Genomic DNA, 25,724 nt, shown 5'->3' with positions numbered 1-25,724 from the left:
TGTAATGTCGTCCTGCTGGCATCATTGGACCGCTTTCATGCTGTTGTAAGTTACTAAAGAGAATTAGCACACTATGTAGGGTTTGTCAATTTCAGAAGCTGCTGGAAAGAAACATAAAACATTTTATTTCCTTGCATTTTGCCTCATCATTTCCTTCAAAATGGACAGGGGGTTAAATAATCATCAAATATTTTTAAATTTTAAATGTTAAAAGTGAATTTTCAGATCACATGCTACACAACACGTAGCTGTCTGGTACTGTGGTTTCCAGTTAAAGTTTGTATTTTCCAGTAACCGATACTCTGTAAGAACTTTCCCGTACTTTACCGTTCCTCCAGCCAAACTTTCCCAACTGGATCAACCAGTTTGTCACGGATCCTGCCTCGTAGTCCTGTTTCTGTCTAGTTTCCTGTTTTATTTTGACGACTTCCAGTTTAGTTCCTGTTTGTCTAGGTATGTGTAACTTTATGTTTCAGTCATGTGACCGCTCCAGCTGTTTTCTATTACTCATCATGTCTTCTCTCTGCATGTAACCACCACCTCTTGCCGTTGTCTATTGCCAGACTGTTGAGCTTTATGCCTACTCCCCAGTGGACTTGTCTTGTAAGTCTTGCACGTGAACTGAACTCTGCTCTTGCTTAATCCCTTGGATTTGTATTTGGACTCTGCCTTTTTTTGACCTCTGCCTGAATCTGACTGCCGTGTGCTTGCTCCCTGCTGCCTGTACTGCTGCTCCTGCTAACCTCTGTACCTGTCTGGCCACAGAGTGAGTGTTAAATCCTACAAACTACAGTCGTTGTCTGTGCTGTGCTTTTGGGTCCTACACCTTGCCTGCCTTTACACAGTTTGCCTGGAAAATCTGTACTTGGCAATTCTGATGCTAAATTTGTCTACTTTTTTCTGGCATTTTTAAAAATTTTCTTTAGTTTGGTAACTCTGAAGTTAAAGCACTTTCTGTATCCTTTCTTTTCATGCTGGTCGGCTCTAAAATAAATTTAATGTCAACATTTAATTCAATGTCATTCACTCACCTTGTCTACTGTGCGTGTCTGTCTGTGACACACATCTAGCTATGATGGGTAGGAAAGAAGGCAGTGGGAGTCAAAGGCTGGCTGAAGCTGTGTACTGGTGATGACACTCGGACAAACTGACTGAACTGAACTTATCTTTGACATTCTAACATTTAACAGTACAGGACAAAATGTCAAATGTCTATTTCAAGAAACATGTTTAGCTACAGCGGCTCTCACCTACCAGTATTAAAGCTAATAAAGTCAGTTGTGTTCACTATGCTGTCTGTGGTCTCATCAAGGTCAGTAGTGACCTGAAAATTACTGAGCGGAACAAAATCATGTTGATGCTTGACTGAAACATAAACTGATGATGAGGCTGCTTGTTGTCTGCAGGTAATTAAATCAAATATATTTAAGTATCAAATTGATATATCAAATTGTTCTGAACTTTCGTTTATCTTGGCCTGGCTGGGTCATGTTTAAACTGAGCAGTGTATAGACATCATGGTACAGTAGAACTGTAAAAAGAAACAACACAATTTTCAATAACACATTTATAAGTTATACATTCCTCTTAGTTACACTTGTCACATCTACTGTATTAGCATAGCCAGATTTAATGACAACATGGATGGTGGACAGAGACCCAGACTGATACTGCGTGTCTCTGGGTATTTTAGTACCAGTCCTGGTCCAATGACAGGAAAGGCAACTGAACTGCAGCCCTGCTGCACACAGAGTTATTAGCTCTATAGGGAATTTAACTGTTTTTATATTTATTTATATTCAAAGGAGTCATCATAATCTTATTGTCAAGCTGGTTTTTAATGTCTTTGACCTCTGTCTGCATTATACATACATGTATGATGTATGTATAATGCAAATACATGTATGATTTGTATACAGTACCTATCTTGTTACAGCATAGAACATTTTTATAGAAAAATGTGTGTGGCAGCTTGGGTTTGTTTTTTAAAAGCAGTTTTAAACAAACAAAACTAAAACTCTAACATGCAAACCTTTGAAGGTGTATGACATGGATGTGGTGGGTTTGTCAGGTTGTTTTAGGTTGCTAAAAGCAATAAACACACTGTGGGTTTTGTCTATTTCAAATCGTCAATTTGTAAAAAACATGCAACATTTCATTTTGCTTCACAGTTTCCTTCAAAATGGACAGAGGGTTAAATAATCAACAGTTCTTCTTCATTTTAAATGTTGAAATTGAATTTTCAGATTGCATGCTACACAGCAAGTAGCTGTCTGGTACTGTGATTTCCAGAAAGCGCTAAAGCTTGTATTTTCCGGTAACCGATACTCTGTAATGACTTTCCCGTCCCCCCAACTAAACTTTGCTAACTGGGCTAACAGGTTTGCCTGAAAATCTGCACTTGGCAAGTTTTTCACAAAATCGGTCTTTTTCTGGCCCTTTTTTTTTTTTTTACTTATTTTTAGCTTTATTCTATGTCTTTTAAATAAGAAACAGTCCTTCATGTAAGTACAATAATGAAATATTATCATTTTAGTCTTTCAACTACAGGAACATTTGTGCAAAAAACTTTTGGTTTTCATTTTTGATTTTAAATGACTCCTCCTATTGAAGCATTTGAAAAAAAACACAAAACTATGTATTTGCCTGAACAAATACCACTCCAAAGCTAAAGTCCTTGAGGGCCCCAACCTGACCAATTTTCATGACTTTCAGGTGTTTTGTTTTAAATTGTATTATTCATTTAATAAAACACAAAGTTCAACAGTAAATATAAAATTGTTGGTGTTGCCACTGTATTTAACAGCTGTTTTGCAGATTGTACAGGTTGCTGTTGTTTCATTTTCGGCTTGTCTGTTTTCTCCTCATGATGTTTGTCGCTGAGTCAAAGCAGGAAGGAGGAGTGAAGGGGAGAGGAGAGCTGTTAGTGTGTGTCTGCATCGCTCTGGCATACACACACAGGCACCTTCTTAAAAATTTGCAGACAGATAAGATAGTTAGGTCGCCTAACTATCTTGTCTGTCTTGCCTTACGGCAGCAGTGGATACGGGAGTAAAAATTCAACCAAAGTATCGATATTATCGATATTGGGGTCGAGCCGCCCACCTCTAAGGAACAGTGGCCCTCGAGGACAGACACCTGTGATATATAATATTAATATAAATATATATAACTCAACACTATATTTAAGTTTTCCCACTGCCATCAGATGAAGGTGATGAGGTAGTCTGGGTACGCCTGGCTGTCATGGAACACAACATACATGCTGGGGGTGCTTATGTTATTAACCAAACTGTCGTAGCGGTCGTCTGGCTGCTGGTTGTCACGAGGTGGAGGCACCTTCATGTTACTGCGGCCAACAGTGTAAGTTCCAGTCAGGACTCGAGCCACAAACATTAACTGAGAACCATCAGCAGCTGGGATAGAGTAGGTGGGATTGGCTGAATAGCTGGCGTCTACAGCAAAGTAGGTTCCATGACCATATGCCGTGGCTGAAAACAAGAGATAACAGGGAGTTAATAGTGCTGTACTGGTCCTACAGTATTGGTAAATGACAATAACCTTCCAAAATTATCAGTCAAGGTTATTTTTTTACAGTATACTTGTGAAAAGTATGTCTTGTAACTCAATTACATAAATGAGCTATAAACCCAATAAAATTGTAATAGAATTGGTCAGATCCTTCTTTACTGACTGACGCTTTGGTCCCAGACATCGTTACCATTTTGTCCAGCAAAGCTCCTGTTGAAGCCAGTGTTCATGATAGAGCTGCAGTTGTCTTTGCTTGTCCCATGGTACAGAAGCTTTTCACCTCCATTCTCCAGTTTGGTCTTGTCAGAAATTTGCTTCTTTAGTGCTTCATAGGCACGACGCAGGTGGATGTTCTGCACACGCTCAATCTGACAGAGGATCAAATAAAGCTTTGAAACTTTAGGGTTAATTATCTTAATTCAATGCCCTTCAAAAATTATTGAACTAAATGTTCTGAGCCAAATGCCAGTGTCAGTTATCTATGCATTTTTTTTGGAGATATTGAGGATATATTGATACTTGTGGAAGTGAATTTCATTCAGAGATGATAATTTGGGAAGTATCCATCAAACTAAATATAAAATCATGTTACATATACTTTTAAGTTTACCTTTGTTACAGTCTTTTTGACTGTTCGTTTAAAGGCCTCCTTCACTGTCTGATACTCTGCAGAGGAAGGCTGCAGGACCACCACCTTGGTGGTCTCAGAAGCCGTCATGTTGTCCCAATACAGAGGCAGAGTGAAGTCTGACATGTTAGAAGAGACAATAAATCAAAACTATCAGGGTTGGTATTTATATATTTATGGTTTGTCATAGACACAGAAGTCCTTGTTGTTAATTTGTTGTATATTTATAAATGATACTTATCAAACCTGTGGTAAATACTGTGAATCAGCAATGATATTGTACTGTATGTAGTAAGACAGTCTTCTAATCTACCGTATTAACATCATACCTGGATGATTCTCAAGTCGTTTTAGCTTTGTCTTTTGTCCAGTTTGTCGTCTTGTGGCCTCCATTGCCTGCAGATTCACGCTCCATGAGTTGCCTCGTGCGTCCACCATCTCACCTGATGCATCATTGTTTTCCAGGTCATAATTGGCTGTTTTGGGGAGTCTCTCCCAGTTTCCATTACATCCTAGGATGCACCAAGCAACACGAAGGTACAACTCATCCTCATCCCTGACTCTCATTTCTCTGATGAGGGAGCCCTGCTGAAACCCATTTACCATCTGCATCACCAGGCTGACTCCATCTTTTAACCCTCTCACTGTCAGGATGCCCTGTCCAGACTGGTCTCTCTGCATGTACAGACCCTGGGTTTCTACCAGTTGCTTTAGGTCTTCAATGTCATCTTGGGTGAGGCTTTCCAGTTGCTCCTGGGTGAGGGTTTGTCTGGAGCACTGAGCCCGATAGAGATCCTTTAGCTTTGTCATAGCATTTTCCACAGTTTGTGTGGTGAAACCCAGGAAGTGGAAGACAGACTGTTGGTTTGCTGAGCTGGTGAAGATGACGCTGAGGTCTGTGTTGGCAGTTGGCTGTTGCTGCTGTACATGAGGCATCTGAGATGCAGACACTGCAAAGTAGATCAAATATGTCTATCAACCAATGGCAGTGTCTGATAATGTGAGAGAACTTAAAAACAACCTCATTTTATTTTTTATTGTTTTAAAGAGTCATTACCTTTGTCAATCACCGCAGTAGGAAACATCTGCATTGCTTTCTCTTTAAAGGCCAAGAAGACATTGATCTTAAACAACACGAGGCGGATGTCAGTCAGACAGTAAAGGGCAGTAGATGAGGTGATGGTTTTGATCCCTTGGAGGATGGCTCCTGCCACAACAACAGGGTCCATTTCACCAGCTCCTGCAAAAATATTGTAACGTAATATAATGTAAAACATGTAACATGTACTTAACACATGTGTTTACTGTCTGTTATTTACCAGCACAGATGGCAGGAATGGACACAGATTTTAATTTAGTAGTTTCACAATGATGAATTATTTTACTGGCCAGTTGTTCGATGACACCTGCATCTCGTTGTCCACACACATGTAAAATAGCTTTACAAGGGAACAAGCCGGGGTTTGTAGCAAAAACCTCTCCCTGGTTCACTTTTGCTACAGAAAACACAACAAAGACGAGATTAATAAGACAGTGAAGAGGTGTTCCCAACCTAAAAATGACTAGACGATTGTTTTCTTACCTCTTTGCAGTTGAGCCTCGATCTCTGGACCAGCTACAGTTAAGATATCTTTGCACACACCATCTATTGAATGAACAGGATATTGCAGTAGGTGACAGTCCTGATATTTAGCAGGTAACGTACATTTCTTCTGTTTAAACATTACTGATATATATTAAAAAAAGGTTTGTACCAGAATGATGAGCTGCAGCTGCAACATGGTCTACATCATATGTCGAGCTCCGGTCCTCGACCGGAGCACGCCTTCTCACATTTAACTAAATGACACAACATGTTTTCTCACATTTAGCTGAATGTGAAAAAGTTTAAACATGAACAATAAATATAATTTCAAATGCAAATGTTAAACGTAAATCTAAATGTTGAATATAAATCAAAATGTTAAATATAAATCTGAATATTATACCAAAATATTAAATGTAAATGTAAATATTATATATCAATGAAAATGTTAAATGTTCGCCGAGTGTAAAACTGAATATTCATGACATCTGGAAGTAGACTCCACCCTTAAGCAGCGCTTGTTAAGCTGATCTCAGATCAGTGACACAGACTAAAACGCCTCAAACAGTGAGCACAGCCCAGTTCTCATCTGACTCTAGATCAGTGGACAATACTGGAGGGAAGACAAATGAAGCCAGCATGGCGTCAGCTCCGGCTCTCTCCCATTAGCAGAGATTGACCGGGTTGTAAATGCAGGTGTGCAGGCTGAGGTTCCGTACGAGTCACTAATCTGAGATCAGCATTACGAGTGCTTTTTGGGGGTAGGGATGTAGTCATATTTGCAAATGTCATGAATATTAAAAGTTAATATTAACATTTATTTTTACATTTCACAATTTTTTTTACATTTAATATTTATATTTATACTTTCTCACATTTAGCATTTGTAAGAAAATTTGTCATTTAGTTAAATGTGAGAAAACTAGTTATACGTACTCCTTTTACATTCGGCACCTTGTACTCGATGGCCTCACTTTAACACCTCTGGTCTACATGAATCTGTGGGACATGCAGCCTACAGCAGTTTTCACCTACCGTCATTAAAATTCACAAAGTCAGTTGTGTTTACTATGCCGTCTGTGGTCTCATTAGTGATGTCACCAAACACCAGCGTTAGCTTAACGCCGCCTTCCACAGTCATGGAGATCTCATCAAGGTCAGTACTGATTGACCTGAAAATTACTGAGAGAAAGAAAATCATGTTGATGCTTGTCTGAAACATAAACTGACAATGAGGCTGCTGTTTGTCTGCAGCTAAATACATTGTTACTGTACAACATTCAAATACTATATCAAATTGACAGATCAGTTAAAGTTGTTCAGAGCAGTTCTCTAGTTTACCTTGGCCTCCCTGGGTCATGTTCAAACTGAGCAGTCTGTATACATCATGGTAGCACTGTAGAAACAACACATTTATACAATTCATACAAGTTGTACATTCATCTTAGTTGCATTAGTCATTTCTAACCTCTTCTGCATTAGCATAGCCAGGTTTAATGACAACATGGATGGTGGACAGAGACCCAGAGGATGCAGATAACTGAAACTGTCGAATGGTCTCAGTCAAGACCTCAACAGCTTCTCTCAGTGGGTACTTTAGAACCAGTCCTGGTCCAATGACAGGAAAGGCAACTGAACTGCAGCCCTGCTGCACACAGAGGTCCAGACACCTCTTCAATCCACTAGCAAGAGCCTGGAAAACAAATTACAGACATTTTGTTATACTGTCTGTAACAGACACGTTTTTAACAACATGCTGTATAAAAAAGTTGTTAATGAGAGTTGCAAATACTTTTTTAACAATACAAACATCCAGTACGTAATATAATAATAATAATAGCGATAGCACAAAGTACATTAGTTAAATGTTTTAGTTATTATTTATTAGTTAAATTAGTTGTTAAATTGAAACAATAAAGAAAAAATAAATACAGTACAGTATCTTTTCAGAAGGATTCAAGACAGGTGAATTTTAATCAGAAGCCATGGAAAGAGGTTCATCTTAAAACATCAGCACTCTTTGTTGTCCTCACCAAGAGGTTGCATGAGAAAGCATGTCTCATTGCCCTCGTACTCATCATTCTCCACACTTTAGGCAAGTTGAAAATGTGAGATTGTAGCAGATACATTTCCCTCACAAGTAATACATTTTAATACTTGGAAGATATTTTATTTTACCTGTACACTCTGTCCTCTGACTCCGTCCCACGGCAGACACTCAATGAAGAAGATCTTGGAGCAGCCCAGAGATGTAGGAGCATCAACCTGCATGACGTCTCCAGGCTGGAGAGTGCACTTTGCTGCCATCAGATGAAAGTTATTCCTGATTGTAGTTCCAGCCACCACTTTAACCGACAAACATTTGCCAATTTTCGTAGAGGTCAGATTCTTGTTGAGCATGGGGGCCACCAACACGTTAACCTGCAGGAATAACGTTAAAGATTATTAATGTTAGTTTTTTTTCTTTTTTGTTGCTAATGTAGTAGTTTATTTAAATAAAGAATTAAAAAAAAAATTAAAATCGTCCCACCTTCTGATCTTCTAAACTACCAATCTTGATCTCTAGCTTTGTTCTGGGCATTTGTAAGCTTCTACAACTGATGGTCCTGGAGCTGCTGATGCTTCGTGGTCTTGTTGTCACGTTTGGTGAGAGGACACATTTCCCCTCCCTGATAATGACCTTACAGGCAGTCTCCACCAGCTCCATGTTTGTTCTACCTTCTGCCTGGAAGAACCGCTGAGCTCCTGATCCATCCAGAACCAATGTATCAGATTTCAGACTGGCTAGAGAGGTTCTTAGGTTTCTCTGAGCTTCCTGTACCCAACAACGGGGACCAGACACAAGCACATGAGGGCGTGGAGTTTTTGAGGCTTTTAATGTCACCTCTGTCTGTTTCACCTCTAAGAGACCTAAGACTTTATCAAAACAGTCGACCAAATCTGGAGATAGATCCATCATTTCCTGTGTTGCAACATGGTTCATCTGGTAGTCATGTAGAACCTCTTTTAGTTTCCTCACATTTTCACTGTATCCTACAAGTTGGACCTTTGTCACAAATTTTCCACTTGTTCTTGGAGTGAAACTGGTCTCCACTCTTAACTCTCTAGAGTTTTCTTTATCCTTTGCTTTGGTGAGGATTTCTTTCACTCTGTCCACATTTTGAGGAACAGCTGCAGCTCCCTGAAGCTCCACAGTGTCCACTGTGAGGTCTCTTATTATTGCAGCTTCAGCTTCATCCAGAGCATCTGAGGACAGACTAGTCAGAACCAGATCTGGTTCCAACTCGAGGGAAACAGGATTTCTGAGGTTCAGTTGGAACCGAGCCTGGTACTTGGTGATAGCGCCACTGGATTTTAGGAAGGTTATTAACTCTATAGGGAGGTTAAGTCTCTTTTCCTTTACGTGGTTTATTAGTTCATCAAGTTTTCTAGCTCCTGACTGGACCTCCTTCTCAGGTCCTTCCAAAGTGACCACATTAGTTATCATGATTTTAACATCTGGGTAATTTGCATGCATTTCTTTCATGAACTTTTCATTAACAAGTTTTAACTTCTTCTCCACAACTGGGATGTCCTTCCGGATAGTCACTCTCTTTTCCAGATTAGCAATCCTCTCATTTAAAGCCCCAACCTCTCCCACAACTACAGAGTAGCCAAACTCTTTGTAAACTCTGATATCATCAGAAGCAAAGGATGAGTCCTGTTCTAGGACTCTGATCTGCTTTGGGTCCAGCACATGGTGGCAAACATAGCTGTCAGTCAAACCAATGAAGACCCGGTCCACCTGTATCTCCCATTTCTCTGCAGCACCAAAACCTCTTCCAGGTCCTTTTTCTATGTCCCCTCTCACCACTGCCTCCTCCTGGTTAAAATCCAGCTCCACTGAGCAGCCGATAGCAGACAGTTGTTTCTCTAATAGTTTATAAGCTTTAGAGTTGTCCCTTAGGTAATTCATTAAATAAATGTCTAAATTGAAAATCTTCTCAAGGCCTTTTGTGTTTGTTTTGGTGAATGTCTAGAAAAGAAAAATATGTAAAAGCTATAATTTATATGGTAATAATGTAAAACAGATCACTATTTGATTGTTTTGTCAATTATAAATTGTACAAACAAAATATAGTTACAATAACCTGTTTTTTACATACAAAATATCAGAATATGATTCTGCTGGTTAAACTGGTCTGGTCAGAACTCACCTGTGCTGACAGTGGATCAGAGGTTTGAGGGGAACTGGTTTTCACAGTCAGATGTAACTCCCTACTAGGCAGTGTGACAGTGTGTTTTTTTCTCTTCAGAACCCCTTCTTGGTCTGTGACAGTGTCAAAGTTACTGGACAGCACAATAAACTTAACCTTTTTGTGTATGTATGGTGTATTATATTCATATATACACAACAAATGAATTTCTTACCTTCTCTATTCCTAAAACAGATTTTATAGGTGTTGTCTCCGGTCGTTTCAATCATTCCACATTCACCTCCACCAGACTCTCGTCTTTTTTGAAAGTACCTCCTAATCTTCTCCTTCTCTTTGTCAGTCAAGTCATTGGCTTCAAAAAACAGTGGGTGCTGGTATTCATCCATTTTTACCAAAAATGTAACTAGAACACCTGCGTTTTCCCTTCTGCGTGAGTTGTTTAGCAGAAATCTTTTACTTTCAGTTTTACTTACAGTAAATGCTCCACCCCTGCAGTGTATTTGTTTTGGGTGGGTATAATATACAACACAGGACTATTTATGTAATTAACTAGGTTTGGTGAGTGAGTTACCTTTGACTCAGTAGGTAGGGGACCCATAGTGTGAACTGTTAAACAACCTAAGGCTTACTGTGACATATCATATCCTTCCATTTCTTACTATAATTTAACAACTCTGGTACAGTATGATTATGAATGACCTTCAAAAACAAATAGCAGCTACTGTATAGAATCAGCATTTATTATAATTTCAATAAACTACATTTGTTTATGTGTACAATACAAAAATATCACCCAAAGTTTAAGACGTTATTGATGACCACAATATGATAAAAAAAGGCTATTGTAATGTAGAATTTCTTCTATATTAAGTTGGAAGCTGAGTCACAGTATTAGGTGTGTGGAGAAGACTACTTGCATCATACAGTAGCACCATGAACACTGTGCTTATATACCTTGTAACATGAGGCATTCTTTAACATCACTCACTGTTGAGTGTTGGAAAGGCCACTGGTCCAAAGACCAAAGTCAGCTTTCCTAAATACAGTAAGGCCCCTTCATTTCCTTACAGCTCTGCTTCCTTTGGTCATAAAACAACAAACCGTACCTCCTTGATCACAACAAAACCATAAAACTCTGGAAAATAATTGTTTTCTTAATAATTGTCTCTTTTGAAAACAAAGAGTGCATTAAAAAATATTGCAAAACTTTTACTATTAACTATTGCTAATGATTTTTTGTGAAAGAGAAAAGGACAACTTGATCCTTGTCAAGTGACTTGTGTTATGATTTGTCCTTCAGGCCTGTGGTGGCACGTGATGTTGTTTACCTGTTCTCTCGTCTTATCTTATGATATTGCTTCGTGTTTGCTATGGACTATTCATCCACACCTTGACTCCAGGTTCACTATTTAAAATCATACACACACTCCTTGTTGGTTCTTTCCTAGTTGTCATAAGTTTTAGTTTGTATTCCTTACATTTGTAGCAATCCACAGGTAACTTACTGTAACATCATGTGGGAGCTTCACTCCCTTATACAGAGACAAAGCTGATACCAGAAGGTAGGAATGCAATGCAATGCAATGCAATGCAATTTGAGCAAACTTAAATTTTTGTTTAATTCGAAAGTCATCCCAAACGACTTCAACTGAGCTGAGATCTTTTTCAACTGGGCAAGAGTCAACGTGAACAACCTCAAGGACCCCCCGGTCTGTCATGTACAGACCTGACCACAAGGTCATTCCTTACCTTTTTCTTCCTTAAGAGAGTTTATGCACTTGCTATCAGACTGATGTTGTCTTATCACATCCAGAGTCCTTGCACAGCTTGAAGCCCAAACTTTGGGCTTCAAGCTGTCCTTTGGCATTAAGCTATTCTTGTTTGTTTCACTTTTAGTTCAAGGCTGCCCTGTGGCCATAAATAGTTCAGTGGGAGCTTAAAATAGAGCACTCACGAGTTTTGCCTTGTGCAGGATCCAAAATCAAATTTAATATAATGTGGCAATGAAGACAATTTTAATAGTGATGTTTATATAAGGAATATTGTTATTAATTATTGTTTTTTTTTACCAGGTTAAACTGGTGCAATTTCAGACACAACAATATTCAGCACATGACAGGAAGCACAGTAAGTCATATTGTAGATTAGATACAAAATAAAAATGAAACCAAAATGACTAATTTTAAAGTATGCTATGGCCCCTGTTTTTGTCGCCTCGCTGTTTTTGTTTTGTCTTCTTAGAGAACCCTTATGGGTTAAAAAACAGGGTTATGGATCATCTGGATAAACTGGTTGACCCCTGTCCTCAATCCGCTCACTTTCCAGCTGTCGGGGCTGGACGGGTCCTCTTCCACATACACACCCAAGACATCAATCAGCTGCTTCAGACTGTTGACGTCATCATAGGTGAAACCTGCCAGGTCCTGCGTTCTGAATGTTTGCTGAATGTCACCAAACACCAGCTGTAGTTTACCACCACCTCCCACAATCATGGAAATTTCATCAAGGTCAGTAGTGAAGGATCTGAAGATCACTGAGAGGAGGGGAGGAAAGTTGTTGCATCTATGTTTGTCATTACTAGTTAAAATTTTCAGACCAGTTCACCAGTTCTCCGGTTTACCTTGACCTCCCTGGTTCATGTTCAAGCTGAGGTGTTTGTGGACATCATGATAGCATTAATGACATATGCCAACAATATGAGATTTACTTCATACTTGTATCTGGTTCAAAATATGGACTATTATAAATAGCTGTGTCACCTCTTCAGAGTCAGGGTAGTTGGATTTAATGATGACATGAATGGAGGCAAGAGACCCGGGGGATGCAGATAATCCAAACTGATGAATCTTGTCTGTCAACACTTTATTGGCTTCTCTCAGTGGGAACTTTAAAGCCACCCCAGGTCCAATAACAGGAAATGCCACTGAACACCAGCCCTGTTGTACACAGAGGTGCAAACACCTCTTCAGTCCATCACCAAGAGCCTGGAAAACAAGAAACAGACTTCAACACTGACTCTATAACCAACATTTGTGTGAATGAATTACTCCTTAGGTGCTTGCATGTATAAAAACATATATGACGGTTAATCTTTCATCATTTCTTATTTGATGTTCTATTACCTTCATGCTTCTGCACATGACTCCATCCCATGGCAGGCATTCAATGAAGAAGATCTTGGAGCAACCCACAGATGAAGGTGCATTGACTTGCATTACATCTCCTGGGGAAAAGTTCGCCTTTTCTGCCATCGAATTAAAGTTTCTTTCCATTATTTGGCCTCCTTTTCTCAACAGACTTTTACCAATTTTCGTGGATGTAAGCTTCCTGTTTATAATGGGGGCCACCAGCACATTCACCTTTAAATATAACGTGAAATGTTATTACCAAATGACACCTGACTGCTCAATATAAAGCATCTAAAAGGAAACAGTCTCACCTGCTCATCCTCCAAACTGCCAGTTGTGATCTTTAGGTCTGTTTTGCTGACTGGGGGAGTTGGGCTGCTAGTGGTGTTGCATTTCCATCTGGTGCTGGACATGTTGCAGATGCTGCTCTATTGTAACTGGGTTGCCGAACTCTGAGAATTTCCTTGTTGCTGTTCCTTGATGAGGACCTGATAGATCCTCTCTACTAGTTCCTTGTCTTGTCTCCCTGTTCCCTGGAAGTATTGCTGTGTCCCAGATCCATCCAGAACCAGCGTGTCTGATGTCAGGTTAGTTAAAGTTGCATTTAAATCTGCAGAACCTCCTGGACCAGTCGACTGGGACCAGACACAAGCAAACAAGAGTATGGGAAACGTGTGGCTTTTATTATCACATTTGCCTGCTTCATACCAATCAGGTCTAAGACTTCATCAAAACAGTTAACAAGCTCTGGATGTGGTAGCATCAGCACTTCTTGCGTCCCAACATGGTTTCATCTGATAGTCATGTAGAATCTCTTTCAGCTTCATCACGTTTTCACTGTATCCTACAAGTTGGACCTTTGTCACAGATGTTCCACTTGTTCCAGGGATGAAGATGGTCTCCACTCTTAACTCTCCAGAGTTTTCTTTATCCTTTGCTTTGGTGAGGATTTCTTTTACTCTGTCCACATCTGGAGGAACAGCTGCAGCTCCCTGAAGCTCCACAGTGTCCACTATCAGGTCTCTTATTATTGCAGCTTAAGCTTCATCCAGTGCATCTGAGGACAAACTGGACAGAACCAGATCTGGTTCGAACTCTAGGGAAACAGGATTTCTGAAGTTCTGTCGAAACCGAGCCTGGTACTTGGAGATAGCGCCACTGGACTTTATGAAGGTCAGCAACTCTTAAGGAAGGTTAACTTTCTTTTCCTTTATCCTTTTCATTAGTTCCTCAAGTTTTGCTGCACCTTTTTGCACTTCCCCTCTAAAATGATCAATTTAATCATTTAATTTAATTTGATCAAAAATTTTAACTTCTGGGTAACTTGCACTAATTTCTCCACCAAATTCTTCTTTAACCAGTTGCAGCTGTTTTTCCACTACTGTAATTTTCTTTCGGGTGGTCACACTCTTTTCGAGATTAGCAATCCTTTCATTTACAGCCCCAACATCTCCCACAACTACAGAATAGCTACTCTCTCTATAAACTCTGATGTCATCAGAGCCAAGACCAGTTCTTTGGGTCACATGGTGGCAAACATAGCTGCCAGTTAGAGCAATGAAGACCCGGTCCAGCTTTATCTCCCATTTCTCTGCAGCAGCAACTTGTCCAGGTTCCTTGTCTATGTCCCCTTTCACCACTGCCTCCTCCTGGTTAAAATCCAGCTCCACTGAGCAGCCGATAGCAGACAGTTGTTTCTCTAATAGTTTATAAACTTTAGGGTTGTCCCTCAGGTAATACATTAAATAAATGTCTATCTTCAAAATCTTTTCAAGGGCTTTTGTGTTTGTTTTGAGGAATTTCTAAAGGAAGAAGTATATAATAGATATTTCAAAATTATGTCTGTTTAGTCACATCAGAAACAATAATGCGACTGTAAATGTCATTGTTTAGCAGCTGTCTGTTTTTTATGTGTCTGTTTGCTGTTGTTATGTAAAAGCTGGTGGGTCAATGTTACACATGATAATCCTCACATTCCACATCCCACATCCCAAAGTGCTGGAGCTCTAACATTACAGTCTGTTTCACTCTGATGGTGTTTTATTTGAACTGTTTACGGGGGCTAAAATGTATTCACTGAATAAATCAAAGAAGTTCTTCCGTGTTTAGTTGAGGTTTTAATTTCAATGCTTGAACTTTTCCAATTTTAATAGCTTTATAACCTTTCACATTTTAACCGTTTACTGTGACACTGAAAACCTGTGTCCTAAAAATGAGCTCACCTGTGAGTCTCTGCTGGTTGGTTGATCAGTGGTTTCAGGAGTGTCAGAAGACTTGATCAGACTCACTGTCAGATGCAGCTGTCGACAGGGAAGAGGAATGGTGTGGTCCTTTCTTTCCAACACCCTCTGCTGGTCTAAAGACACGTTAATAAAAGTAAAGTATAACTGAAGCTTAGTTAGTTTCCATTAAACTCATGAATGCATTAAACATTGCTTTTACAGCCCTTTGGTACGTCTCTTACCTGCTTTTTTCTTAAAGCAGATTCTGTAAACATTGTTTCCAACCTTTTCTATCGTTCTACAATCACCTCCTCCTGATTCTCTTTTTTTCTGAAAGTATCTCCTGATTTTATCCTTCTCTTGCTCGTGATCTCACCTCGTGAGTGTGTAAAATCCTCCATCCTTAAAGTTGAGCCAACCTTCAAAACATTTGAGTCACTCCGCACCGTGGTCAAATGAGTCTTGAAGTGCTTTCACTTCAACTTTGTCTTCACGTGTTGTTGTGTCTGTACTTACAATGGGTGTTTGCGCATGCTTACACCCGCAATGACGTCACAGTTCATGCCAACACTTTCCTCCAGTAGAAGATTGAAGCTACTTCCGCAATTTCCTCACTGCGGGACTATTAAAGGTTTTCTTATTCTTATTCTTGTCTTATTGCAGTACGCCATCAGAACCACTAGATGTCCCATTGAGACAAGAACTGCAGCAACAGGTACTAAAATCTGTAAAACTAATGAATGAAACGCTCTCGAAACTTCCATTTTGTGTCATTGTTATTATGACATTCAGAGATGTGCTTTTAATTCACTGAACTTATTTTTGCAGCTATAGTTATTATTTACTACTTGTAATCCTATTAACTATTTGTTTGAAATCCCATAAACAATGTTTAAACTAATAACACGCTGATGAAACATAGATATTTGGGTTTAAACAGAACTACTGTACTTCGTTCAGGTGTGGAACGTGACCTACTGTCCTAATGGTGGCGCCCTCTCTCTGCCTCTCAGCTCTCAGCTCAGATGCACTGAATAACCTCAAACATGTTTTAACTGGCTGCTTCGCTGGCAAAGGCCCACCAGTTCTAATCTAACCAGACTGTTCACAGCACACAAACAACAGCAACAACTTGATTCACCTTCTTCACTCCTCTCCAGCAGATCACAGCATTCTAATCCTGCATTCTGCACCGTACATGCACGCTCATTCACTGTCTTCGCCGTTTGCTCCTCAGATGGACACGATAGAGCCCTTCCTCAGCTCACCATTGGCGGAAACACAGGGGTCACTTCAAAGGGACATGGACAAACTGTTTACACAGATTATTTCGCAAAAGGTGAAAGATATCATTATTTTCATTATGCTTCGATCATATTTAATTAAAAAGTCAAAGTTGTGATTATTACATTTAGTGTTCAGATGTAACCTGCTCTGTGACCAGATGAAGGACGGAACATAATTGTCTCTAAGGTGAATTCCTCCCACTCGACTCTGGAAACCTGAAACAACTAGTGATGATGGTGTGTTTAGTGTTATTTTAATTGTGAAGAATGTTTGGTTTTAATCACATACTAATGAATTAGAGCATCCAGTGATACTCCTTCAGTTGGATGTGCTCTTACATGATGAGCACATTCTCAGAGGAATACAGGAAGACTATATAAGGAAGTGAAAGTTGCGAAGAATTCTGAGGAAAACTGGAGTGGTGACGACAGAGAATGTGCAAGTGAGAATGTGAAGAGGCAAGTTTTTTTTTGGTTTATCTGATTCTTAGGAAGAGTGCTAGAGTATAAAAAGGAGATGCATGTGTTGCATCTCATCGGAATCACAGACAGCCGTGAAGAAACATCTAAAGTGAACATCTACCGTGAAGAAACATCTACAGCAGAAGACGATTTTTTATATTAGGAGGGTAGATCGCTGCAAAATTAAAAACTCTTTAACTTTAACTTTGTTTTGAGATAAAAAGATAAGACAACAATGAAAGCTGTAATTCAGTGCCTCTTTCTCCTCATGTGCATGAGTCTCTGCATGTCTGCACGTAAGTCGGCTACTTGATGGTAAGCTTTGCTGTGTTGTGTATGTTTTGCTAATACTGCTGCTTCTGTTTCTTCAGCTATTTTGAGGTGCCGGTGTCTGAACACACAAAACAGAGTACAGGAAACTGAAATCGTTAAGATCCAAGTGATTGAGCCAACCTCGTACTGCAACAAAACACAGATCATGTAAGTACCCGCAGTGACAAACGCAAGTAAAAGATAGACGACACACTTTTGTCGTTTTTTCTAAAATCAGCACTTTGACGTTTTCTCTTACAGCATCAAACTAAAGAATGGCAAATCTGTGTGTCTAAACCCGGAGAAATGGTAAGAGATGCACTATCACTCATAAATGATGAAACAATGTTTGTGTAATTAGTGCATAAAAAAGAGATAATAGGGTAGAGACGGCTGATGAAAAACAATGAAGCTTCCAATGAGCAGTTTTTATGTTTTTATTTATTTATTTATTTATTTATTGCTGCAGAAACAAAGAAACACATCACACTGAGCTTCTGCTTAAAGTGTTAAGGGGGAACTGGAGGCAGAGGGTCCATCACATGCTCCATTAGATACAGCTGTTAGAAATAATAAACCAATGTCAACAGAATATATTGTATTGAGCATATGTGAATAAAGCATGTTGTCTTCACAGGAACAACATGAACCGCACAACTTCAAAGCCAAAGACCGCATCAACAACAGTGTCGACTACACAATTGGTCGCATAAACACGTGTCCTGTGTTTACTACTCAGACAACCAGGAACCAGGAGGGAGCAAAGGCTGGTTCCTGCAGGGGGGACGGGCCGGTGGTGAAGCTGTGAATGTCAGCTGGGTGGAGTGGCAGCTAAAACCGTCTGTGTTCAGTAGTGGAGAGGCCTGAGCTGCACATTCATGATGACATGATACTGTAACAGTAGAGCTTCAGGCTTTACAGCAGCTCATCGGTCATCTCTATAATGTAGCACAATAAAATGTGTCCTTGAGCAAAAATGAGTCTTAGTTACTCAGTTACTGCAGTGTTATCATGAAGTATTGTTATTGTAAACAAGAGCTGGTTTAAATGTTATTTGTAAACAGGTAGTTATCGTAAAGTTTGTTAGATGATACAGTTTGTTTTTATTTAAGCACTTATAAATAATTGTTTAACATAATCTGTATCTATTTTCTTTAACAGTTGAAAATATGCTGCAATAAATATGACGTTTGCAAGAAATGAACCTGTTTGCATTTTGTTACAATAAATAACTAATTTAATTTGAAAGAAATCAACACAAATTACAGTCGAATATTTGGAGTTAGCAGCAATGGTGTCACATTGTACAATTTCTGTCATTCCGCTGTCTCCTTCCTAGCTTATTATTTCTCATATCCTCTGTGGTTTGATGTGCTCACGCTTCAGACAATTTTACATAAATACATATGGAATATTACAGCAGAGTTTTCTGTACACAAGGCAAAATGAATCAATCTTTTCACTGACTGTTGATCACATTTATTATTACATGGTTGTCAGAAGTGTAACTCTTAACATGCAACCACTGTAATTATGGATAAACTCTAAAAGTACAGAAAGAGCTTTGTCCATAGGACGGTTCTTAGGGGTTAATAAAGGGCCTCCATCAGTTAAGCTGTAGCAGTCAGTGCTTAGTCCAGATACCAACACATGACAGCAGAGAAATAAAGTGTAAAAAGCACATTTTTTCTAGTAAATTGTCAAATATTTTAATTTGTTTTTGTTTTCAAGACACAAACAAAAGAAAAACATGAACTTTCACTTAAAGGGCTGAGGGGAAACTGGAGGCAGAGGCTCCACCACAGGGTTCCACCAGACACATCTGTTAAAAATAATAAATCAATGTCAATATAAATTGTCACAGCGTTGTCGCATTGTATCATATCGAGAATAATGAGTTTCTGTTTTATGCCTTCGCCAACAGATCCCAGTTTGTTTTTTTAGGAACCTTTCATTTATTTCCTACAGCAGAAACTGTTAACGGTGGAGTCGACACCATTAATCACAGCGAGGCAGAGGTCGTGTCTTCGTTCACTCAACCTTTCTCATCTGCAATTAATCAGGGACGTCTCAATTAGCCTCCATCGAAGGGGAGGGCTCTACCTCAGTGAGACGTGAGGGAGGTCTTTACAGACTATTACTGCAGAGGTGCCGTGAGGCGCTGCAGCTGCTCAGTTCTACGCCTTCAGGCTGCACCTCCTGCTGCTCTCGTCTCCTGGTCTCTGCCCATGTCTATTCGCCATCAGAAATACTACCCATGAGTTTTTTTTACATTTTGTATAATAATAGAAGCCTTCGGCGTCTTTTCAGACAAAGTTGTTGTGTCTGATTTATTGGTAACAGCTTTTCCGGTAGATGAGTATGTTTTGAAGGGAGTTTATGGATCTGCCTTTCATTGTGGATAAACAGTGTGATTAATGGCTCATTGTGAAACTCTTCATAAAAAAGAGCCTTCTGGGCTTCATGAAGATTCTTAGTGGAGCACGGAGGTTTGCTTGTGATTGTGTTGCCTCTTTGGTCACCTGTGCTCCTCATACCTGAGCCCGCACCTTTGCACAACCGCCACGGATCATCCTGCTCTCTGACTTCACTGGACTTTGTTTCCCGTCATCCCCAGACTCAAGTCTGTAAAATACCATCAATGTCCAGTGTTGGTCCCAGTTCTGTCAAAGTCATACACATAAAACACTGTTTCATGTTTTACACTGTTGTGGTCCTGAGGTTTCACATGATGACACACTTTACTCCCACAGTTTTAACCAAACGCCTGATTAACACACATGCCTTTAATCATAAGAGAAAAATATTTCACAAGTCCAAAGACACAGAATGAGTTGATTTTCAGTTTCTGTGTGGTTCTTTTGTGTCTGCAAAAATAGCTACATATCTTATAGTGACTGACATGAAACATTTTAATGAAGAAACTAATGAGGGAGTTGTCTTTTTTGCAATTTATTGTAATGACAAAGAAAACCAAAAGATAACTGGGAAAAGCAAATCACAAGCCAGCTGGGAAGAGCAGAACAACCATGAAGGTTTAATGCAACTCCACACAGTGCCTTTTCTCACCTTCCTCTGGTCCAGTCAAATTACCTGCACCACCTCATCTCTGTCACAAGTGTGGAGATGTTTAAATTCTCCCACCTGCATGACTGGCGTCTCACCATCAAAGAGAAGGAGCAATAAAGGTCACGAGACCAAGAGAGAGACAGCTCCTCGGCCTTGGGTTTGGGAGTCAGACAGGAGCCAGATCCAGGGAGGGTCCGACATAAACCATACTCAGTCTAAGCAACATGCCAGATACTGTACTTACGTAGAACTGATGAATGATGAAACAATATGAGACTTGCACATGGAACATGTAAAGGAGTAAACTTTGATGATGAACTTTGAAAATGATAAACGTATACGATAAGAAAGACACCATTTTTCCATTACAGTGACTCATGAGATGTAACGTTTGTTCTGACATCAAATCATCAATTAATTGATTCCATCATCAGCTCATTTCTGTCCAATGTGATGAACAGTGTTTAGACGAAAGTGTTTGATTGATGACTTGTTGTTTTATCTGACGATGGTTTGGATTCCAGATGAATTTCCTGCTAAAGTAGAAACAACTGATGCAAAAGGAAAAGAAAAAAATTGTTCATTAAGCAGTTTTACTGACTTTGAGCCAGTTAAATGAGTTTGGTTTGGATAACGTTAAGAGGTTTGGAAGGAGCAGCACAACAGGGACGGGGCTTCTTACCTGAAAACTGTGCTGATTCCTTTGACAAAATTGAACCCAGTTATACGGAATAGGCCAAAGTTGTGCAATCTAGTTGAGGAGCAGGTAAAAAACATTTTATTCACCATAAAGGGTGAAGTTCACATGTTGGAGAATGTCCCCTTGAGCAAAATGGGTAATTTAATTACAGGTTTGATTTAAAGGGCTGTCAGATGATGCAACTTCCAGGACGCTTCGATTACGGAGGTGAGAGACGGCTGTGCTGAGGCACGTCCAGCTCCCGGCGGAACCTGAGACTAGACAGGAGGGGGAGACAGATGACACTGGCCTGACTGGATCAGACCTGCTGGAGAGAATGGGAGTCAGCACTCACAGATCCAAAATGAAAGGATTCAGAGGCAGAGCTGGTCTCGAGCTGGAAAATTAGGACTGATAAAACGTAACTAATGATAACAAACATAAAATAACATGAACTCCTTAATCAGAAAGTAACAAAAGCAAGAAAGACCTAATAATTAAAATAGTGACAATGAGGTTGTTAATCTTCTCCATCTTTTTCCCAAAAACCATATCAGGCGCTGGTTGTGACAATGCTGTCCACTGGCGTCTGGAGCTTTGTTGGGGAAAAACAGCTCCTCCAAAAGACTTAGAATTGACTTTGGCATCGCAAGAGGAAACACATCTCAGCTAATAAGGTCCAGGCATCTTATCTTATTCCTACAGTACAAGTTCTCTGTTTCTCAGTATTTACATACAAAACAACAGCTACATTCAGATGAGGTAAACTCCAAATGCAGTGTTCTGGTTACTGTGCTCTTTGGGGACTGAACGGTCCCCCCCGGGTTGTCTTGAGTCTCAGTCATACATGGGTTTCATTTCCTACGCGCCTGTGGTCTTGAGGCGTTGCATAATGACCCACTTTTATCCCACACACTGTATACGAGACACAATCAATCATAGGAGAGGACTATTCTTCAAGTCTCCGGACAACAAAGACAATTTATTTAAATTTCTTTTGTTCTGTTAGATGATAAATGTCTCGATTATATCTCCAGAGATGAGTTTTTCATATTGCCTGAAGACAGCGGTTTAGCTCCACGTGAGCCCAGTGCAACGTTCTGCAGCCACAGCTCAAGCTTGTTTACAGGTTTGCAGTCTTTCTGAGCGTTCTTCACCACATTGCTCCTTCATAGTGACGTGCCGTAGCTCCGGTCTCAGACCTCCCAGGGTCACATGCATCTGGACGACTCACTGCGATGTGCAGCGGTGGACGTGAGCGTCGCGTCCCAACCTCAGCGTGGTCGGCCCCTGAACTCACCGTCTCATGACTGTCTCCTGCTGCACATGTGAATGCACCAAAGTGAAACCAACATGCACAAGACTGGGCTTTTTTTTCTTATATGTTTATTAAAAACACATGATCAGATTCTGTATAAATACTGGACGTCTGGTGCCTGAAATCAGTCACAACATCTGCGAGCTTTTATTCTGAGTCCCAGAAACAGCAAGCGGCCACCAGATCAAGATGAAGCTGCTCATCCTGTTCGTGCTCGGGACCTTGGTTGTCGTCATTAATGGTAAGAGCAACAGTTGTGAAACAATCTTTTGAAACTGTGAAACTAATATTTGGAAAGTCAAGTGAATAATAGAAACTATTACATGCTGGTGAAAGATTTATTAATTCTATACTCTCTCCATTGTAGTTTTGGTAAATTATTGCTTTTATTTCTACCAACAAAACATCTGTTCAGTTTCTATTTAATTTAGTTTGCCAGGAAGTAGATTTAATTTTCAGGGAATTTAGCTAATAAACTAATGTATATTGAACATATGCAATGAAGGACGCCATCATGTCTGAAGCAGGTTTCCACACACAAGGATTTATTTTCTTGACCTTGAACCCTTGACATCTTTGGGGGGACAGACTTGTATCTCCCTTTAAGAATCATAAAATAAAATTCTACCAGCATGACTTCTAGTGGCCTGTGGAGTGAATTGCTTAAGAGCTGGTTAGTAAGACAAGATAAATCTATCTATCTAGAACATGTCCACACCAGCTCTTCCCTCTTGTCACGCTAACGTTGTTGTTAGAATTGCATAACATTAGATTTGTATCAATTACTTCTGCTTTGTTACCAAGAAGGGAGACGCTGCACTGAGTATTTTGTCCTGTGTAATACTTAACTATTAAAAAGATGCCAAGAAGAAACTTCAAGTCTGCAGGCTCAAACTATAACAAAGTTAATTATACGAATCACCAATAATATTTACTGACTAAAGGCGCACCAGCGTTTGGACCAAGCAGCCAAGGAAGACAAGCCTGAGTGCGCCTGTTTTCCTGCCTCTTTCTAATGGAGGCTCTCTGTCGACCACAGGTCTGCCACCAATCAACAGGGTTCACTTCAACAACCACTGTCGGTGTCTGCACGTGGAGTCGAGGCTCATCCCTCCGAACAGTCTGAAGAGCATCAAGCTCGTCCCCAAAGGGTCGCACTGCCCAGAGATAGAGGTCATGTAAGTAAAGGCGTCACACGCTCGCACTGCAGCTCTGCCATCGCTGGTTTCCATTTAAAACCTGTGAAAGTCCTCATCCGCTCCAGTCAAGAGAATAAAGAACGACTGTCAGTAAACACTGTAACGAATGTGCAGTAACTTGAGTGTTTACAGGAATTTTTAAGAACTGATGCACAGTTTACACAGTTTTACGACTGATAAAAATATTTAGAGAAGGATGTTTAGGTTCATTTTAGTCTCAGGTGGGAAATCGTAAGGCACAGAAAAGGATGTAGAAAAATAATAAAAGGACAGAAGCAAACGTATTTCGCCACAGCAACACCTCAAGCTCAATGTGAAATGCAGCAGAACTGCAGAGTCAGCGTTTCAGTTCCTCCTGGTCATGAGCTGAAGCGCTGAACTCAGGTTACTCGGGTGGGAGTGTGTTTGGATTAAAGAAGGCTGTTCTTCCCCTCAATTCCAAACCCTGACGGCCCCTCAGGTGCCAACAAATACAACATGCGTGAGTCAAGAGGAGTATTTCCATGTAATGAACCACGTTCTGGGAATAAAGAGGGACCTGGCTTGGCCTTGTGTTCATCTGCATGCTCCGACCTGCTCACATTAGAGCACATAAGTGGGTATCTGTACACAGCTGTGCAGCAATCACATAGTTTTACAGTTTATTGGTATCACTGAGACAAGTCTTCTCTTGGTGCCAACAAACTTCAAACCTTGGTGTTTATTGGTAGAGTTTATTTGTCTCACATACTTTCAACAGATTTGTGTTTGTTGTTTGAATTCTTTATCTATGTTTTGATGTTTCTCCCTAACGATTCCCTACATTAGTCAATAGCAGCAGTAATAAGTTAACAGTAAAATTAATACATGAATGGACATGAATGCAAGTAGAATACTGCAGCAGAGTTTGTTTGGATGCCTTCAGGGACCGGTGGGTGCATGCGTATGACCTCATCTCTGACTTTGGCCTGTGTTTTCTTTAGAGCTGGCCTGGTGAGCGGGGAGAGCATCTGTCTGAACCCTCACTCCTCCTGGGTGAAAAAGCTGGTCAGCTTTGTCCTGAACGAGCAGGGGAAGGCACCCAAGGACCAAGCCTGAGTTGGGTGCAGAATTACAAAAGCATCTACTTAATTCCTTTCCATGCAACCATGAGCCACATCCTTTTACTTTATTGCGCAACATCAGCGTCTTCTCAGTGTAACTACTTTTATTGCATCATCCTCCTTTGAGCTTTTCTAACTAACACTGACTCTGGATTCTTTTTGTGAAGTGTTATAAGAAATGGGCAGACCAACGTGTCATAACTTTGTAAAGAATGCGACCAGTTGCTTGTGTGTATGCAGAGATTAATGAAGACGTACTTGTAGTACTTGTGTGTTGTGGAGTTTGACTGTATGACCCTTTGAAAGCAGATAATGTAGCATGAAGATAGTAAGTACCTCTTCACTAGATTCCCTTTAGCAACATGTTTAATCAAGTTTATTTCAGTTCTGCCATTGATTCACAACTTGTTGTAAAGAATGATGAATAAAGGATGATTAAAGACAAAATCAAACAGACGTGAAAGGTGTCATTTCATGCATTAAATATTACAGCTTCACTTGAACATGGTTTTCTACCATTTTGCATCAACTGACTACGTACAAAGATTTCCACCATACAGATGTTTAGTATGTTTCTAATTCAAGCTTGAGCAGCAGCTGATTCACTGGCTGCTCTGGACTGTGACTGTGTTCACTCAGGTTTTCAAAACAACTGGCATCGCAAACTGGATCCTTCACGATGCGCAATAGTTTAAGCCAGAGGGAAGTGAGACCAGGGCTGTTCTGACGAAATTTAGGGAAGGAGATATGTACAACTCAGAAGGTGTCTGTTACAATATAATTCATTTAGAGAGGCTTAGATTTGAATATGAGAATATTTGTAATTATCAAAAGCTATGGTCGAAACTCTACTACTTTACTACTTCCAGCTGCATGGAGACTCGTGAGGAGTCAGTCCGGAGACGGGTGTTGATGTGGTTCACGAGGGCAGACTGATGACGTGCACAGAGGATGTAAAACCAGGCTCTAGGACTAAACAAGGAGCGCTCTGGCTTCCCACTGCGCTGATGTTTCCTGTATGCGTGAT

At 40.1% G+C, this 25,724-nt stretch overlaps 5 protein-coding genes and 1 long non-coding RNA gene across 10 annotated transcripts in view; 3 read left to right on the top strand and 3 right to left on the bottom strand.

The window, feature by feature from the left end:
- The window catches only part of LOC114849755 (uncharacterized), a 32,277-nt gene extending 24,181 nt beyond the window's left edge, over positions 1 to 8,096 (top strand). Inside the window, exons 6-9 of one of the 4 annotated variants that reach the window (XR_008692617.1) lie at positions 4,625 to 4,696; positions 4,811 to 5,159; positions 5,267 to 5,855; positions 7,959 to 8,096. This is a non-coding gene — a long non-coding RNA (uncharacterized LOC114849755). Of the gene's footprint in view, positions 1 to 4,624; positions 5,160 to 5,266; positions 5,856 to 7,958 lie in introns of all 4 variants that reach the window. The other 3 variants (XR_008692618.1, XR_008692615.1, XR_008692616.1) reach the window with 3 other exon arrangements.
- LOC114849640 (protein mono-ADP-ribosyltransferase PARP14-like) lies at positions 1,550 to 10,395 on the bottom strand. Of its 2 annotated transcripts, none has more exons than XM_029141290.3 (14): positions 10,155 to 10,395; positions 9,941 to 10,053; positions 8,275 to 9,759; positions 7,923 to 8,165; positions 7,213 to 7,437; positions 7,086 to 7,140; positions 6,780 to 6,926; positions 5,742 to 5,804; positions 5,479 to 5,655; positions 5,217 to 5,399; positions 4,489 to 5,109; positions 4,142 to 4,278; positions 3,722 to 3,899; positions 1,550 to 3,491 (listed from the first exon to the last, which is right to left on the bottom strand). In XM_029141290.3, exons 1-14 carry the CDS (start codon positions 10,324 to 10,326, stop codon positions 3,205 to 3,207), a joined length of 4,086 nt encoding a protein of 1,361 aa, XP_028997123.1. In that variant the 5' UTR covers positions 10,327 to 10,395; the 3' UTR covers positions 1,550 to 3,204. The 2 variants fall into 2 exon arrangements, with proteins under 2 accessions (XP_028997123.1, XP_055358541.1); XM_055502566.1 differs by having other exon boundaries at positions 9,941 to 10,073; positions 10,155 to 10,250.
- Positions 10,396 to 12,385: 1,990 nt separating this feature from the next.
- Positions 12,386 to 14,569, bottom strand: LOC114849739 (protein mono-ADP-ribosyltransferase PARP15-like). Its single transcript, XM_055502559.1, has 5 exons — positions 13,380 to 14,569; positions 13,063 to 13,299; positions 12,700 to 12,924; positions 12,561 to 12,595; positions 12,386 to 12,473 (listed from the first exon to the last, which is right to left on the bottom strand). The coding sequence occupies exons 1-5, from the start codon at positions 13,479 to 13,481 to the stop codon at positions 12,449 to 12,451; spliced, it is 624 nt and encodes a 207-aa protein (XP_055358534.1). The 5' UTR covers positions 13,482 to 14,569; the 3' UTR covers positions 12,386 to 12,448.
- LOC114849730 (uncharacterized) lies at positions 13,497 to 15,999 on the bottom strand. The gene is made up of 4 exons (XM_055502518.1): positions 15,667 to 15,999; positions 15,291 to 15,424; positions 14,556 to 14,870; positions 13,497 to 13,703 (listed from the first exon to the last, which is right to left on the bottom strand). The coding sequence occupies exons 1-4, from the start codon at positions 15,689 to 15,691 to the stop codon at positions 13,497 to 13,499; spliced, it is 681 nt and encodes a 226-aa protein (XP_055358493.1). The 5' UTR covers positions 15,692 to 15,999.
- Positions 16,000 to 17,062: 1,063 nt separating this feature from the next.
- On the top strand, positions 17,063 to 18,550 carry LOC114851355 (growth-regulated alpha protein-like). Its single transcript, XM_029143138.3, has 4 exons — positions 17,063 to 17,334; positions 17,410 to 17,518; positions 17,612 to 17,659; positions 17,988 to 18,550. Exons 1-4 carry the CDS (start codon positions 17,274 to 17,276, stop codon positions 18,061 to 18,063), a joined length of 294 nt encoding a protein of 97 aa, XP_028998971.1. The 5' UTR covers positions 17,063 to 17,273; the 3' UTR covers positions 18,064 to 18,550.
- A 3,950-nt stretch (positions 18,551 to 22,500) lies between these two features.
- cxcl19 (chemokine (C-X-C motif) ligand 19) lies at positions 22,501 to 25,153 on the top strand. The gene is made up of 3 exons (XM_029142031.2): positions 22,501 to 22,657; positions 23,456 to 23,594; positions 24,578 to 25,153. The coding sequence occupies exons 1-3, from the start codon at positions 22,606 to 22,608 to the stop codon at positions 24,690 to 24,692; spliced, it is 306 nt and encodes a 101-aa protein (XP_028997864.1). The 5' UTR covers positions 22,501 to 22,605; the 3' UTR covers positions 24,693 to 25,153.
- Positions 25,154 to 25,724: the final 571 nt, after the last annotated feature.

The sequence above is a fragment of the Betta splendens genome, chromosome 2 (assembly GCF_900634795.4).
Source record: "Betta splendens chromosome 2, fBetSpl5.4, whole genome shotgun sequence".
In the NCBI taxonomy this organism is placed as follows: Eukaryota; Metazoa; Chordata; class Actinopteri; order Anabantiformes; family Osphronemidae; genus Betta; species Betta splendens.
This window is presented reverse-complemented; position numbering and strand designations above follow the sequence as displayed.

Coding starts and splice junctions, on each gene's coding strand:
- LOC114849640 (XM_029141290.3), bottom strand. CDS start 10,326: ATGGATGAATACCAGCACCCACTGTTTTTTGAAGCCAATGACTTGACT. Junction 8,166..8,274: donor GTAGTTTAGAAGATCAGAAG/GTGGGACGATTT, acceptor TTATTCCTGCAG/GTTAACGTGTTGGTGGCCCC. Junction 7,141..7,212: donor GCTATGCTAATGCAGAAGAG/GTTAGAAATGAC, acceptor TTGTTTCTACAG/TGCTACCATGATGTATACAG.
- LOC114849739 (XM_055502559.1), bottom strand. CDS start 13,481: ATGTCCAGCACCAGATGGAAATGCAACACCACTAGCAGCCCAACTCCC. Junction 12,596..12,699: donor ACTACCCTGACTCTGAAGAG/GTGACACAGCTA, acceptor TGATGTCCACAA/ACACCTCAGCTTGAACATGA. Junction 12,474..12,560: donor CATGAACCAGGGAGGTCAAG/GTAAACCGGAGA, acceptor CCCTCCTCTCAG/TGATCTTCAGATCCTTCACT.
- LOC114849730 (XM_055502518.1), bottom strand. CDS start 15,691: ATGGAGGATTTTACACACTCACGAG. Junction 15,425..15,666: donor GGATTTTACACACTCACGAG/GTGAGATCACGA, acceptor ACGTGTCTTTAG/ACCAGCAGAGGGTGTTGGAA. Junction 14,871..15,290: donor CAACCAGCAGAGACTCACAG/GTGAGCTCATTT, acceptor TTCTTCCTTTAG/AAATTCCTCAAAACAAACAC.
- LOC114851355 (XM_029143138.3), top strand. CDS start 17,274: ATGAAAGCTGTAATTCAGTGCCTCTTTCTCCTCATGTGCATGAGTCTC. Junction 17,335..17,409: donor GAGTCTCTGCATGTCTGCAC/GTAAGTCGGCTA, acceptor CTGTTTCTTCAG/CTATTTTGAGGTGCCGGTGT. Junction 17,660..17,987: donor TGTCTAAACCCGGAGAAATG/GTAAGAGATGCA, acceptor TTGTCTTCACAG/GAACAACATGAACCGCACAA.
- cxcl19 (XM_029142031.2), top strand. CDS start 22,606: ATGAAGCTGCTCATCCTGTTCGTGCTCGGGACCTTGGTTGTCGTCATT. Junction 22,658..23,455: donor CTTGGTTGTCGTCATTAATG/GTAAGAGCAACA, acceptor TGTCGACCACAG/GTCTGCCACCAATCAACAGG. Junction 23,595..24,577: donor TGCCCAGAGATAGAGGTCAT/GTAAGTAAAGGC, acceptor TGTTTTCTTTAG/AGCTGGCCTGGTGAGCGGGG.